The sequence below is a fragment of the Mus caroli genome, unplaced genomic scaffold (genome assembly GCF_978045245.1).
Source record: "Mus caroli unplaced genomic scaffold, Mus_caroli_1 scaffold_10, whole genome shotgun sequence".
Lineage (NCBI taxonomy): Eukaryota > Metazoa > Chordata > Mammalia > Rodentia > Muridae > Mus > Mus caroli.
The window spans coordinates 65,559,471-65,574,532 of record NW_028227265.1 but is presented as its reverse complement, the minus strand read 5'-3'; the positions used below and the strand labels follow the sequence as shown (position 1 = coordinate 65,574,532).

General features: G+C 41.6%; 1 protein-coding gene across 1 annotated transcript in view; it reads right to left on the bottom strand.

The window, feature by feature from the left end:
* Tll1 (tolloid like 1) overlaps nucleotides 1-11,176 on the bottom strand; it is a 206,235-nt gene extending 195,059 nt beyond the window's left edge. The window contains exon 1 of the mRNA XM_021170021.3: nucleotides 10,412-11,176. Within this exon, the coding sequence (XP_021025680.1) occupies nucleotides 10,412-10,580 (169 nt within the window). The 5' untranslated portion in view covers nucleotides 10,581-11,176. The remainder of the gene's footprint in view (nucleotides 1-10,411) is intronic.
* Nucleotides 11,177-15,062: the final 3,886 nt, after the last annotated feature.

Genomic DNA, 15,062 nt, shown 5'->3' with positions numbered 1-15,062 from the left:
TATTTTACTTCATATTTCTGTGCCTAAGAGAGCCATGCTTCATTCATGGTAAATGCTGAAGAAATATTGAATGAATTAATGAACATTTGCAGCTTGGGCTCATATGTTCAAACTTAGCTCTTTGTAAACATGGGATTTTGAATGTTTAAACTCAAGTCAATCCAGATGGCAAACAAAATCCAAACCAGAAACTACTAAGAGACTATGTAGCCAAGATTCTACTCACACACTAATCAATGTTAATTGAATATTGACAATATATCTTGAGTATATAGAATTCACATAGATTGGCACACTGGTATCCTGTCACATCTTTCTGAACAAAAATATTTATGGGGAAGGGTTTTAACTTCTCAAGAAGAAAGGTGTTAGAATCCTGGAGAATGACTATATCTTCACACATGAAGAAAGTAAACTTTATTTCACTAATATTTTTATAAAGATCATCTTTCTAAAAAAAAAATAAGTACCTCTAGCTCAAGAAGTTCTCTGTGCCCTACATACTTGTACTGCTATGCACAAAAGTAATACAGCAGTAAGCTCTGGACAAAGAAAGATATACCTTACATTTATATAGTACTCATAATAACATGAGGATCATATTATCTCCATTTTGTATATCAGAAAATTAAGCATAACTGAGTTACTAACCAAACTGTCAAAGTCATCGTTATTATATAGAAGGTTCAGTATCAGAGTCCATTTGTATCTAGTTCTGAATCCCATCTGTTTCTTACATTATTTAGTGTGTGTGTTCACCCTTGTATAGGACAGAGAACAACTTTCAGTAGACCGTTTTCTCCTTCCACTATGTGGGTTCTGGGGGTTAAACTCAAGTCATTGGTGTGGTAGTTTAGATGACAATGGCCCCCACAGGCACATAGGTTTGAGTGTTTGGTCACCAGGGAATGGCACTGCTTGAAAGGACTAGGAGGTATGGTCTTGTTAGAGGAAGTATGACTAAGGGTGGGCTTTGAGGTTTCAAAGAGCCAATTCCAAGCCCAGAGTCTTTTGCTTCCTGCGGCATGAGGATCCAGATGTAGAACTTTCAGCTACTACTTCTCCAACATCATGTCTGCCTGCATGCCTGCATGCTTCCTGCCAGGGAGACAATGGAACTAATCCTCTAAAACTGTAAGCCAGCCACAATTAGATGCATTCTTTTATAAGAGTTGCTGTGGTTATGATGTGTCTTCACAGCAATAGAAACCCTAACTAATATATCTGCCATAGAAGCAAGTGCCCTTACCCTGTGATCACCTCACCAACCTCCAAGTTATTAATAATTATCCTACTTCTTTGAAACTTTGAAAAACAATTTTGAAACTAAATCAAATTCACACAAAATATTTGCATATAATAAGAACAGAAAATAAGAGAAGAAGGGGATGGGGAGAGAGGTAAACAATGTGGTTGTCCTTGGTCCTGGGTTCAGTTCATGTCCATCACAAGGAAATGGAGGACAAGTTATCTTTAAATGCTGAGCTATCTCTTCCATCAAAAAAGAGCATACAATAGAGTGTTTCTGAAGTTAAAGTTTTGTATTTGAAGTTTGTATTTGAAATTCTACTCTGACTTTCATAGTATCTTCTAAAGATTTGCTCCTACTGTGAATATTTCAAGCCTAGAGTCTAATTTAAAGCAACCCAAGCTCCCGATCTGGTCCATTATACCCACTCTTTACATTCTAGCCCTGATGAATGTGCCTGTTGGCCACATTTTACTTGGGCCCAGATATATACAATTTCTTTTTATGAATTGATAAAATTACCTATAAAGAACCAATGCCAGCAAATTTTAGGTTTCAAAAGGAATTTAACAGTGAAAGGACTAGTATTTACCAGATTTTGTACTGAACCACTTACTAAAACAAATACAAACAGGAATTCTCCTGTCTAAAAATTTCATAAAGGTAATATATTTTCTTTGAAGAAATTATCATCAGCATAACAATACTAGACTTCCAAACAGTTTACCCAACCTTACTGTTCCTTAAAGTTTTCAAAGCATATGATCTCAGATCTTTTAGATTTTATGGTTGAAAGGGGTGATTTAAATATATGTAATTACATAGTTTATGTGTTTCCTCAAAGAAGCTCACACACCATCTGCATATATAAGACAGTATGAATCATTTCCATAAATGGCCAGCATTTAAAAGAATGCTCTTCATACCCATTGTGAATTTAAAACATTAAATTTTGCATGTACATATGTGCATAGTGCTGAGGAGTAAATCCAGGAGTTCATGCCAGGCAAGGCAAATGCTGCATCCCTAACGTACCTTGACAATTTAAATTCAGGGAAAAAAGTCCAGCAGTTCCTTTCCTAATCCTCCCCCACCCCAACAACCACTCAAATATTCAACTCTACAAAAGCCAGTCATATACATTCTTAGTTATTTCATACATGGCAGACATTTCCCATTTCTAGCTCCTCATACATAGAGAATACTCTCTCAAAAGAAGACCTTCATTTTACTTCACACAAGTGAAACACACTGGTCTTACTCTGACAGTGGAGGGGAAGGCCTTTAAAATTCACAAGCACTGATGAAAAGATGTAACCTTGCAAGAGCAAATCACAACAGATGGATGCCTGTGTTAGACTCATCACCTCTTCAAATGAAAGTCTTACCATGTTTGCATTGTATTGACTAGACTACCAGAGTATGGGGCCACACAAAAGGGAGGGAAGACATCTACCATGTGGAAACCTGGGCTCATTTCTCATCCCTTCCTATCCCTAGGACAGGATGAACCACTAGTGAGCCTTTCCCAGGTCTAAATTTCCTCACATATCAATGAGAGACTATGTTTGTGTGACTGATGTAATCAACAGAGACTTCTTCCACAGACAGAGAACCCTTGATTCTTCTTATTTTAAGACTAAGTCTAACTATGTAGCCTTGGGTGATGTGGAATTAAAAAATGTAGACCAAGATGGCCTTGAACTCACAGAGATCATCCTAAGGTGTGTGTATGCCACCCCATCTTCAATGTGAACTGTATTATGATACATATCACAAAGATGATTCCTACATACCTCTGTAGACTTCTACCCTCTTGGATATTTTCCATTTATTTCCTGTTCTCCCTTGAGGCATTTTAAACTTTCTACTATCTAAGCACTAGAGTCATATGCCACCCAGCAAGAAGATGCAGCTCAATAAATATGTCCTTAAGCAATATGTCTGTTGTATGGCATTGTGTAGAGACTTAAGGTGACCTATTAGGTAATATCATTTATGGGACAACCATTGTATGAAGTCTGTTACTTATTTAAAAAGTGTATATAAACATATACATTACATTTATGTAAGTATATATGACCATATACCCCTGTCTTAAAGCACAATACTTATTAGAACACACACACACACACACACACACACTCAACCACTAAGCAGTTGCCATCTCAGACTGATCGTGGAAGAGGACCAGAGTTCAGTGGATCAGAGTAGTCAATCAACTGACCCGATTTTACACAGACTGCCAGCAAAGCACAAGAACCAGCAATTATCCCAGTAAACACTTCACATTCAGTCAAAGCCAGAGAAAGAGTTCAAAGGACTATGATAGGAGCAAGCAGGCCAGTAACCCCTGGAGGTGACTCTGTGGTACACAATCCACATGCTGACAGCTTAACATGGATGAGAAATGCAAGGAATGAGCAAACCGTTACACCCTGCTGTCCTCCACCCCTGCCTCCTCCATCACACCAATCAAATGGCATCAACAGGAACCTTAGTAACACAGCAGATATCAAACCCTAACAGTAAACATACATATTTTATCTCAGGCCCTGTGGTGACTCTTCATTGATGAAATACTACAGTGTTAAACGTTGTTGTTAGAATCTTTTTTGAAAACTCCGAGTCTGAATACTTTACACAGGGTATGGACACACACCATTAGATTTTTGTTTGCAGCTAGCTACCTGTAACCTCATTACTAGCAGTCAAGGAATTAACATGTGATTGACAGCAAATATTTAGCTGAAACTATAAACGTAAATTGCAAGAGAAAAGGCTGAAAAGAATACACACTTCCTAGTTTCGCTTTTTGGATTTCAATTATCACCTAATTTACAATGCGTCTTAGTACAAATCTATGGCTGAGCACTTTAAAGTGGCCGGAAAGAATAAGCACACATTTTGTAAGAAGCCCTTGAAATGTGCAACACATTAGGCCAAGGTGTCCCAAAATCTAATGGTCAATATCCAGTCTTAGGACTTAAAATGGCAAGAACTAAATAAGTAAACAAGAGGTCCCCTCTGGCATTCTAGGAAAACACATTATTCTTTGAAATTCAATTCATAGCTTTGAGGCTAGAAAGAATTCTTTAAATATTTTCCTCTCAAAGTGTTATTATTCAATAGGAAACTAAAAGAAACAAACCACTTAAGCTTTATTGCTAAATAGTTGTGCTATGTCTAAAGATGTGGAAAAGATTCTCCACTCCTCAAAGTTCGATAATTCCACAATTCACTCCCAATCTTGGAATAAAAATATATGGCAAATGATTTCAAAACTCTCCCAGAAATTGAAATCTTACATTCCCTGGGGTCTCTCCGGTCCCCTGAGTACTGGCCAAACCTTGTTTTGAGCTCATGCAGAAGGAATTCCTAGAGTGTGGAGGGGGTAGCAACTGAATCCTTACTAGAACCCACACCACATCCCTGAGCATCAGAAGGTTTCAGCAGAATATACCATGCCTCATTTTAATGGCTATCCAACTGTGTTTTCTAACATTTCTTACAAATGCTTACAGAAGATCCCAGTTAAAACATTTTCACAGAGAGACTAAAGCACTATTAAAACCATAGACAATGTCCTAAAGTACATTCAGACCTAAACAACAGTTCATCGCCAGGACTGCTTACAAATCTACATCTCAGTGTCATGGGGGCCAATGGGCCTACAGGAGACTATACTGTTAGTTGTGAATTTTATGTTTACATGAGTCATGTTTGCTGAGACTCTCAAATGTAGGGTTCATACCTGTACAATAAGGGAGGAAGACTGAGTTTCAACAAAAGAAATTATGTTCACATCATACAGGTGTAATATACATGTTTTGGGAAGAAGTATTTATTTGTGGTATAGTTTGAAATGACATATTTTGATTCTTCCAGCTTTCTTCTCTTTGTTGAAGATAGTGTTGGTTATTCTAGGGTTCTTCCTGAATGATACTGGCATAAAAACAGACATACAGCTCATCAGAACAAAGAGAACCCAATGACTTTTTACAGAAGCTCCCAAAACACACATTAGAGACAAGGTTTCATTTAGTCTAAGCTGGGCCCTAACTTACTGTGTATGCTTGGTAACCAAGGATCACATTGAACTCTTGATCCTCTTACCCAACTTCGCAGGTGCTGTGATTTCAGACATGAACCTTACACCTGTAAAAACACATTTAAATAAATAGTTCTAGAAAAACCATGTCTATGTGAAGAATGAATGGAAAATCAACTCGATTGGGGTTAACAACAAATATAAAACCCCCAAACTCTAAAACTACAAGAAATAATAGGAAGCCATTTTATACCATTGATCCAAGCAAGGATTATATTTTGGTCAAGGATATAAAAGCACAAGCAAAGAAGGAAAAGGTAGACAAGTAAGATCATATGAAACTAGTAATATTCCAGACTGTAAGGCAGAGCAGAGCAAAGGAACAGCTTACAAGATAGGAGAAATCTTCACATACTACATCTATTACATAGTTAATATCCAGAATATTTAAGGAAACTAGAAACACACACCCAAAATTATCCCGGTGAATTTTCAATTTGCCAGTCGCACTGTTTGGAGTCAAAAGTGTGAAAGGAAGGGGAGGAGGAAAGAGAAGAGAAGAGAAGAGAAGAGAAGAGAGGAGAGGAGGGGAGGGGAGGGGAGGGGAGGGGAGGGGAGGGGAGGGGAGGGGAGGGGAGGGGAGGGGAGGGGAGGGGAGGGGAGGGGAGGAGAGGAGAGGAGAGGAGAGGAGAAGAGAAGAGAAGAGAAGAGAAGAGAAGAGAAGAGAAGAGAAGAGAAGAGAAGAGAAGAGAAGAGAAGAGAAGAGAAGGAAATAGGCTTTAGAAAAAAATGACTTGATCTAAGAAATTCATGGGGAAAGTAATTTATCTTTTCCAATTGCCACTAACTTCTACTTGTGAACCAAAACACCCACTGGCCCTCCAGAGAAGGGAGAAATAAGTGCTCACAGCAAATAAGACTAGAACGCAAGTATACAGAACATAATCTCCTATACAGCCATTAGGCAAACCTTATTTTGGCCCTAAGTTGGCTACACCAAAGGCAAAGTGAGAAATATGTATATATATATATATATACACACACTTAAGATCTGAGTCATGAAGACTAAGACAGAAGAGACTGGTTAAAGCAGCAAAGTCTGGAAGTGAGTTTTCAAACCAGAGTTTGGCAGCCCAGAGAGGTGCTGACTTCAAGGTAAATGTTTGGATATTTCAAATTGTTATGGAATAAAGTAGACGTGGAATTGGGCATCAAGCTCTGAAGTGCTGTACCTAAGAAGATGCCAGTATAGCCAGAAAATACACCACCAAGAACCACAAAAACAACTAACCTAGAAATGAAAAATCAGAAACCTGGAAAATTTTTTCTAAGACCTCAGGGACGTGGAAACCAGGGCCCTGGTCATGAGAAAAAGCAACAAGAAGCCCTTGGGGTGCCAAAAGCTTACTTTTTCATGACCGTGCCCACAGATGCTTTTCAAAGGGGAGGCTCAACCTCTCACCTCACTGACCTTTAAGAAACAGAAAAAGAACCATCTACTCATCTTCTGTATTATGAAAAGAACTGTTTCATACACTGCTTCCATGTGAATATAGAGGGGATAACACACTTTCTGACAAACACTATATTTCATTAGTCAGTCTTCAAGTGTCTACTCACCATGTAAACCCCTATTTAGTCAACCCCATATTTTCAGTGGTTTGAACATCCTTAATACCTTCTTAAATATAAAAAAAGAACAGTAAGGAAGAAGAAAAGAAGGAAAAGAGACAGGACAGAAGGGTAAAGAGAAAGGCAGGGAAGTGGGGAGAGAGGGAAGGAGGGAGGAAGACATGTTAGTCCAATTGTTTCATGGGTCTCTGCTTTTAAACATTGTTTCTGACACAAATCCAGCCCATAAGTTTGTAAACTGACACTTCACAGATGTTATTCTTCAGGTTAACACTTACTGGCGCAGCACTCTGAAAGGAGGCAGGTCATCACCTGCTTTAAGACAAGCTCCCCATGTCTCTGGTGACCCTTTATACTCCAGAGAGCTAGAGAGGAGCACCTGACTGTACATTCAGCGGAGCAGATGACCTTCCCTTATAAAGCAGTCAAGAGGTTGGGCAGGTATTCCTTAGTGTTATTCTATCTGCATCTCTGTGCAAATTCATTCACAGAAGAAAATACTCCTTCCATCCCCGCAGATTTCCTCTGTGAACACACTTGAAGTCATGGTATACTAAACCATGAATTTTCATTTATACTAGAAATGTCTCAATCAACTCAACTAAATGATTACAGGCTTTCAGAACTCTTACAGATAAATAACTGCACTCAACTTCATAAATATACTAAGGATGGAACAATTTTTAACAAATTATTGCTGAGAATAATTTTCCTTGGGTAGCATGGGTTTTTGTCGCTATCGTATTTAGAATAGAATTTTGTAGATGAGACTATGAACACCCTCTTGTTGAGTATGTACTAGATTCTTAAGATTGGATCTGGCAATATGACTCTGTAATTAATACTTTTAATCTCTGACATCCAGGATTTAAAGTAAATGAAATTAACTTCTGATATCAAAGTAATTTCCTCCAAATCAATCAGGATTACAATAAGACTTGGGCTTATTTCTTAGATTTGTGTTTGTTGTTTGTTTCTTTATGTTTCCAATAGAATGTCAGAAAGAAAAATTTAAAATGCAGCAGGAATGGCTTTCTGGAGTAACCTCATAAAGTCACTTGGTCTCTGTTTTCCTGTCTGTGCAGTGGGAAGATTAATTGACAAGCTCCAGCACACTGGAATGTCATGAACCTAGCTAGAACAATGGACTCAGCTAAGTTGCAAAATCATTAAAGCTGTTTGTCATATACCATCAAGCCACTGTGTACGAACAAGCAGGGCATATCAGAATGCTTCTTAGTGAACTTCAGAAAGGATTTACCTCTCAGTCCTGGACCAGGCCCTGGAATCCACTACAGCACAAAGACATACCAAAGGTCTTGCTTTTGTAGTTTTGTATGGCTGTGTTTCCCAAATGTGCTCTCTCTCTGTGTCTCTCTGTCTCTCTGTCTCTGTCTCTCTCTCTCTCCCTGTCTCTCTCTCTCTCTGTGTGTGTGTGTGTGTGTGTTTGTGTGTGTGTGTGTGTGTGTGTTATTTCAGAAACCTTCTTTTGACTGTTGCTTGGGATTTTGGTGTGCTCACATTTTTCATGTTATTTTAACTTTCATTTGTCTTGCACAGTACTAATAAAAGAGATAGTAAGATTTTTATCACTCTGTAGCCAGAGTGGTAAATTAAAACCTTTCATCTCAGTATGTTAAAGGTGGGGGAGAATACTTGGAAAGAGACCCCTGCATCTTCATACATCTTAGCCTACTACACAGGCCATTCTTCCCTTCTCAACAGATACAATAGACACATGCTCACAGACATACGCCTCCTCAAAGATAGGTAAGAAAAGCAATAATAATTCTAAGTTATTATTTCTATTTTTATTCAAAAATAATGCTAACTGAAGGGGAAATGAAAAGTCAATATTACTCAAGTTTTCTTTTTTTTTTTTTTTTCTTTTCTTTGGGTGTTTATTTGCAAAGAAAAATAAACACCCAGGGTTTGCATATGCTTGAACTCACAGTAGGGACACCTCACCTTGGTCTTCTTCCTTGATTGAATCTTTCACAGGAAAGATATCAAAATAGACAGTTCCTTTTACAACATTATAAATCTGGGACCTTGCCCATACCTTAAGACAAACCGGAGATTCACACATCCTTTGTTGCAGCATTACTACAAATACTCCACCTACCAAAAGTTGCATTCTAGTCACCACTATAGCCAGAAGAGACGCAATCAGTTAAAGAAGTCCCGGGAACATGGGGAAACTGTGTTTTGATAACAAGAGGGAATATGTCATCAAAGGTAAAAATTATCTAGGGAATGTGCAGGTTTTTCCTTCACTTGAGCACAGGTCTCCTTCATGCCCAGGAAGGGTTGCCTTACCTAGGGAAGGGGAATAAAAGCAGCCACAGATCTAACCAGTATTGGAATCTGGATACTCTTAGACCTATGGGCTATTTGGCCCACCCTTTCTCTGCCACCTAGTCTGGAATCCACACCTCTTGATGGAACAGACCAGATCGCGCCTGCCTTCAGTTTCTCAAGGACATTGTTATTTGGGCCTGTCACAGCAACCTCCCCAAAGTTAGTTGAGTCCCGGCTGAACTGAGATTGCCTCAGCCACAGTCCAACAGAATTTAGGACAGGGAATCCCCAAAACCTCCCTAATGCTTCAGCCAGTGTTGGGTCCTCTAGGACACTGCCCTCACGTGGTTCCGGAGAACCGCGAGTGGGGTTCCTACCGCAGGCGGGCAGAAGCTTTGAGCGGTTTAAATGAGGGACGCGTGGTGGCGCTGGCTCGTGGAAGCAGAGAGCTACACTCTGGTGTTCCCGGCCCCACGGGGTGAGCCCACGGGCTTCAGGGAGAGTCAGTGCCTCTGCAGCTCCGGAGAGTACTTCCAGGAAGACACAAATTTGAATGGGGTAGCAACTTGGTATAAATATTTTTAGATTTAACTTTAAATGGGAGAAAATAACTGGGATCTTATCTACAACTGAGTTCTTTTAAGGTTGTCACAACACCCTTCTGGTCTGGAACTCACACTTAAACTCTTGGTAAAACAAGGAGTGTCCAGAGGCAGCGATGCCATCTCCACCCACCTTTTGGAAAACTCTGCCCACTCGGATATGAACAAACTCTGGGAAACCTCGTCCTGGAACAGCGGAGGTCTTGTCCCTTCCTGGTGCATTGAACCCGCTGCGTGCTGGCATTTAAAACCCACAGAAGCCAGCTGTGTTTATGACTTGTTTAATTTCACAGGGGATGAGGGAGGGATCAGAAACTCCAGGACGGGACGTTTGCCTTAAGCTATGGGGGACCAGTGCTTGGCATCTGATCCTACTAGCACAGAACTCCAGGGAACTTGGGTCGCCGCGCAGGGTGGAGAGCGGGGAGGAAAAAGGAGAGGGAGAGAGGAGGGGCGACGACCGAGGGGCTGAGCAGGAGAGAAGGAAACAGGTGAGCTCCCATTGCCTCTTGGAGGAGATTCCAGCGTCTTGGTCCCCAGCAGCGCACCACAGTCCCAACTTAGACAGGCACTTACCAGCTTTGCACGGGTCCTTGTAATCTATAGGCTCCGTTTTGTCCTCTTCGTTCCCATCAAAAGTGTAATCATAATCGAGGCCAGCGCAGACCCACAGCTCCCGGGAGAAAACAATACCCGAGACCACCAACCACAGGAGCATCCTCTGGGAGAGCGCTTGCAAACCCATCCTCCTCCCCTAGAGGAAAAGGAGGGGACCAGACCCGGAGGGCCGCGTGGATATGCGGGGCTCTAGGGACAGTGTTCTTATCCCCACTGGGAAGCTCCTCGGAAAGACCTGAATGTTCAGGTGTCCGGAGACATGCGGATGTCTTCAGGACGCTAGAGAGGGCAAATGCTGCCTGTCTCCCCCGGATGCTGGGGAACTTGGCCGGGGGCCCGCGGGTGGGCGGAAGGCAGGTGAGGAGCTCGGCGCAGGGCAGCCGCAGCCAACCCGGCTCGGTCTAGGTCGTCCTTCCAGCGGCCGAACTTCCCGCGATCACGACCAGCCGCGGTAAGAGGCGCACGGCGGGCTCAGCTGCCGCCCGAGCTCCGGCTCCCGCGCCGCGCCCCCGCTGCTGTCAGGACCCCGCGGCCGAGAGCGAGCTGCAGCCGCCTGCGCCCGCCGCTGCCACCGCCGCCGCTCGGGGAAGAAGAATCCGGTCTGCACATCAGCACATCTGAACTGAAAGGGGAGACCGAGGAAGGGGGTGGGGGATAGGCATTTCTATGCCGCCAGACCTTAAAAGCCTGCCGAAGCTAGGGAAGCTCCCGACTGCCCGGAGAGCAAAGGGGTGTGAGGATTTGGAGTGCCTCTTTCCCCCCCTCTAGGCTGTCTTTTTACCCTCTTCCTAACTTGAAAAAAAAAAAAAATCTTCGCAGCATCTAACCCAATCACTCGCATCCTGCTTACTTATTCATACAATCAGGGTCAGGATCCGGGCCACAGCCTCCTCTCTGACTTCGTTTGATAGCCTTATACAAACAAACAGACAGGAGCGCGCTGACATTTCCATTTCTATTTTACTAAAGATAAAAAACCGAATGCATTCTGCATTTGCGTCCACGAACAGCAATTAATAGATGAGGTACGTGTCAGAGCAGAGCGCCAGACCGGGGGTGGCGCGAGGGATCGTGACAACTTCGCTGCAAATCTCTCTATCCTGCCCCCACCTCACCCCCAGATAAATAGGCGATGTGTGTTTCTTTCCCTTGCTGCTGTTTAACCTCTCTACCTCAAGAGTGGAAGAAAAAGTACCTGACCTTTCTCTGTTTGGGTAAGAAAACAGACATCTGTGCAAAGTCAGTCTCCTACCCAACAAAGTTTTACTAAGAACTAGAGAAATTAATTTAAAAAAAAAAAAAATCGAGTTCCAGATCGCACCAGCAGGAAACGCTAAGCCCTCGCTGATGGGCTGGAGCTGGGGCTCACGTGGGCGCAGGAAGGGAAGTTGGAATACTCGCCTCGCAAATTTTCTGACAGTTCTGGCGCCCATGCCCAACGCCTCCTAGTACCCTTCGGCTTCACTTGTTTGATTTCCTCCCTAGGACAGGGTGTAAGAGCCGGCAGCTGGATCAGCGAGGTAAACCACTCCTCAGCCCAGCAGACTCAAGACAAACACAGGTTGTGGGAAATTGGGGAAGGGAAAAAAATCAGAGGAAATCTCTGCAAAAAACCCCTGGTGTGAGCAATTCCGAGGTTTCCCCACATCTGTAAGTAGTTTCCAAAATAGGTGAGACGACTTCCCCCACCCCCAAGCTTCCGGGAGCCTAGAGAGCTGAGAGCTTTCCTTTTCTAACAATATCTTTTACTGTCACTTTAGCAGGGACAGTCTTCTGGTGCCTTTGTATCTTTATTAGAGGAACCCATCTCTATTCCAAGTAGCCATTTAGGCAAAAGTAAGGAGCCAGGGAGCCATGAATATCGGACTTCTCTCTCTCTTTCTCTCTCTCTCTCTCTCTCTCTCTCTCTGTGTATGTGTGTGTGTGTGTGTGTGTGTGTGTCTGTCTGTCTGTCTGTCTGTCTGTCTGTCTGCCTCTCTGTCTCTCTTAGGATAAGAAGAAACCACCTTTGGCTTGGAGATGTGACTACTCTATACTTGCTGCAGAAAAGCAAGCAGATAATCTGGAAGACAACATACTGTTTTCTACTTGAAGGAAAAGGGTAGGAGGCAGACTGGAGGTGATTGTTTCTAGCTTGGCAAAGTTGGAGTTTCTTGATGACCACTACAATGATGACCTCTGCCTGTAGATCTTAAACATCTAACCCTGTCATACAGAGCAGACCCAGACCGCGGGTTTAAAAAATAAAAAAGAAAAGAAAAAAAAAAAAAAAAAAGCTTGCTAAGGAGGTAAAGACACTGCTTTCGAAATTTCTTGCTGAGTCATGATCAACCCAAACAGAAAAGCTGTTTGTATAATTAATGCTGGTGTTGCTCCTGCAGGGCTAAGCAAAAGTGCATCCTACATATAGCCCAGCTCAGAACCAGAAATGCAATTTTTCTTTAGAAGACCTTTGCTCTTGAACTGCTGACTGTGTCTGCATTTCTTACCCTGGACCCACTAAAAGCCCGGAAACGTCTAAGACCCTCAGCATCTAAGATGATTTTCTTATATGACTTTCAAGAATCTGAACCTAGAGCGCACATCCTGGGCAGGGATGAACATGTTTTATCATTTATTGGGAAAGAAAATGGTACCATATGAGGACAGCTGCCTTATTATGAATAGACAGTGATGTCTGTTAGGCCTTCCTTACAGATCTGTCACTGCCCAGTTGAAAATGTTTATAAGTTTGAACTAGGGACATAGTTCATAGAGAGCTTGCTTAGCATGTACAATCCCCCGAATGGCTTCTCATGACCACCTAAAACAAATGTACACTTTAGTGGAGGACAGAGAGTTCAAGGTCATCCTCAATGACAGAAGTAGTGGAAAGCCAGCCTGCAATACATGTGACCCTCTTTCAAAAAATGAAATAAGTTAAAGAATAAAAATGTAATATATTTATATCCAGAGAATTGGTGACTACCATACTAGAGCATCAAATTTCAGGTAGAGAAAGGTTTACTTGTGGTTAAAATGTGTGCCATGAGTATGTGTATGCATCACAACATTCTGGGCCTCGTATCCCAAAGAGCTTCATCTTTTAACTTTGTGTGTGTGTGTGTGTGTGTCTTGTGTGTAGGTAAGCAAGGGAACAACTTTCTGGAGTTGATTCTGGCCTTCCTGGTCTGGCTACCCGCCTTGTGGACAGTCTGCTCTGCTACTGAGTTCCTGCCTTCCCTGGCCCACAGGTTTTCTAAATACTCCTGTCTCGGCCTCCTTCCCTGCTTTAGGAATGCTGAATTAGAGATGTATATCAGCATCCAGCTTAATATGGGTTTGGGGATTAAACTCAGGTTGTCACATGTACATGCCAAATGCTTTTACTCACTGAAAAACCATCCCAGCCCTGGTTCTCAGTTTTTAAATCTTAGACTTAGCTCTATTTGTATAAAATCATCTGGGCTTAAAAGTCTTTTTTTTTTTTTTTTAATAGTTGAAGGCAGATTTTTTTGTCCTGAACATGTAAAAGATCAATTTGGAAAAATAGAACTGTGGTTAAGAAGTTGAATCTGAGTGTGGCTGTAGACATGTGCAGTATCTGAATTCAATCTCTTCAGGAAGATGGAAAAGAGAAATTGATTTCTTCAGGAAAACCTGCTGACACGGCCCTGGCATCCAGCTGGTGGCTGTCCTTGACCACCGTGGCGGTACCTGCAATGACACTCAGCCCCTCATGAAAGGAGCAAACTGTGACACCAGAAAAAGGACAAACTTCATAGCAAATCATGATATTTTCTTTGCTACCATAGTAGTTAAATTATAATGTATGTGTAGACTGCTAAACCAGATAAGTCTGTTTTATAATCCAGCCAATTAGACAAAAGCTCTCCTATGACATTAAGTACATGTGATTATATCCCCTTCGTGTGTCCTGTGAAAAAGTGATGCACAAAACAATAATATCATTTAAAATAAGAAAATGGAACATGTAGTTCCTGTGAAACACATGTTTGGAAAACTAAATAAACACACTTTTCAAACTTTATTATAGAGTGAAATGCGGGTTTCCTTCCCACCCTCTCAGCTGAGTTTTGTTTTGTTTGTTTTTGGTTTGTGTTTTGTTTTGTTTTTAAACACTTTCGATTGTAGCTAGGGAATTCTATAAATATACAATCCTAGGAAGCTGTCATTGCTGGGGGTCAAAGACAGCCAATATTGGCAACTTTATGTCGCCTCAAGCTTTAGAGGGATGTTTTAAGTTATTAGCATTTACATTATTAGCCTTATTCTTCTGGACGAAATTTTATATACTTTGGTAAAATACTTTCCTGTGGACTCTGAACCTCTGTGAAATCCAACCTCTACATTTTCTATTATAATACTTTAAAAAAAAGAAAAAAGAAAACCTGAAAAAAAAACCTGGAAAAAAAAAAGAAAACCTGAAAACTATGATTTCAAAACCTTATTTTCATTTTGTGTGTAGGAATGTTGTGCTTCATGTATGTCTGTGTGCCTTGTGAAAGCCAGAAGAGAGAGTCAGATCCCCTGGAACTGGAGGCATCCCCAGGGGTGCCTGGAATGGAACCAGCATCCTCTGAAGAAGCATCAAGATAAGTGCTCTTAG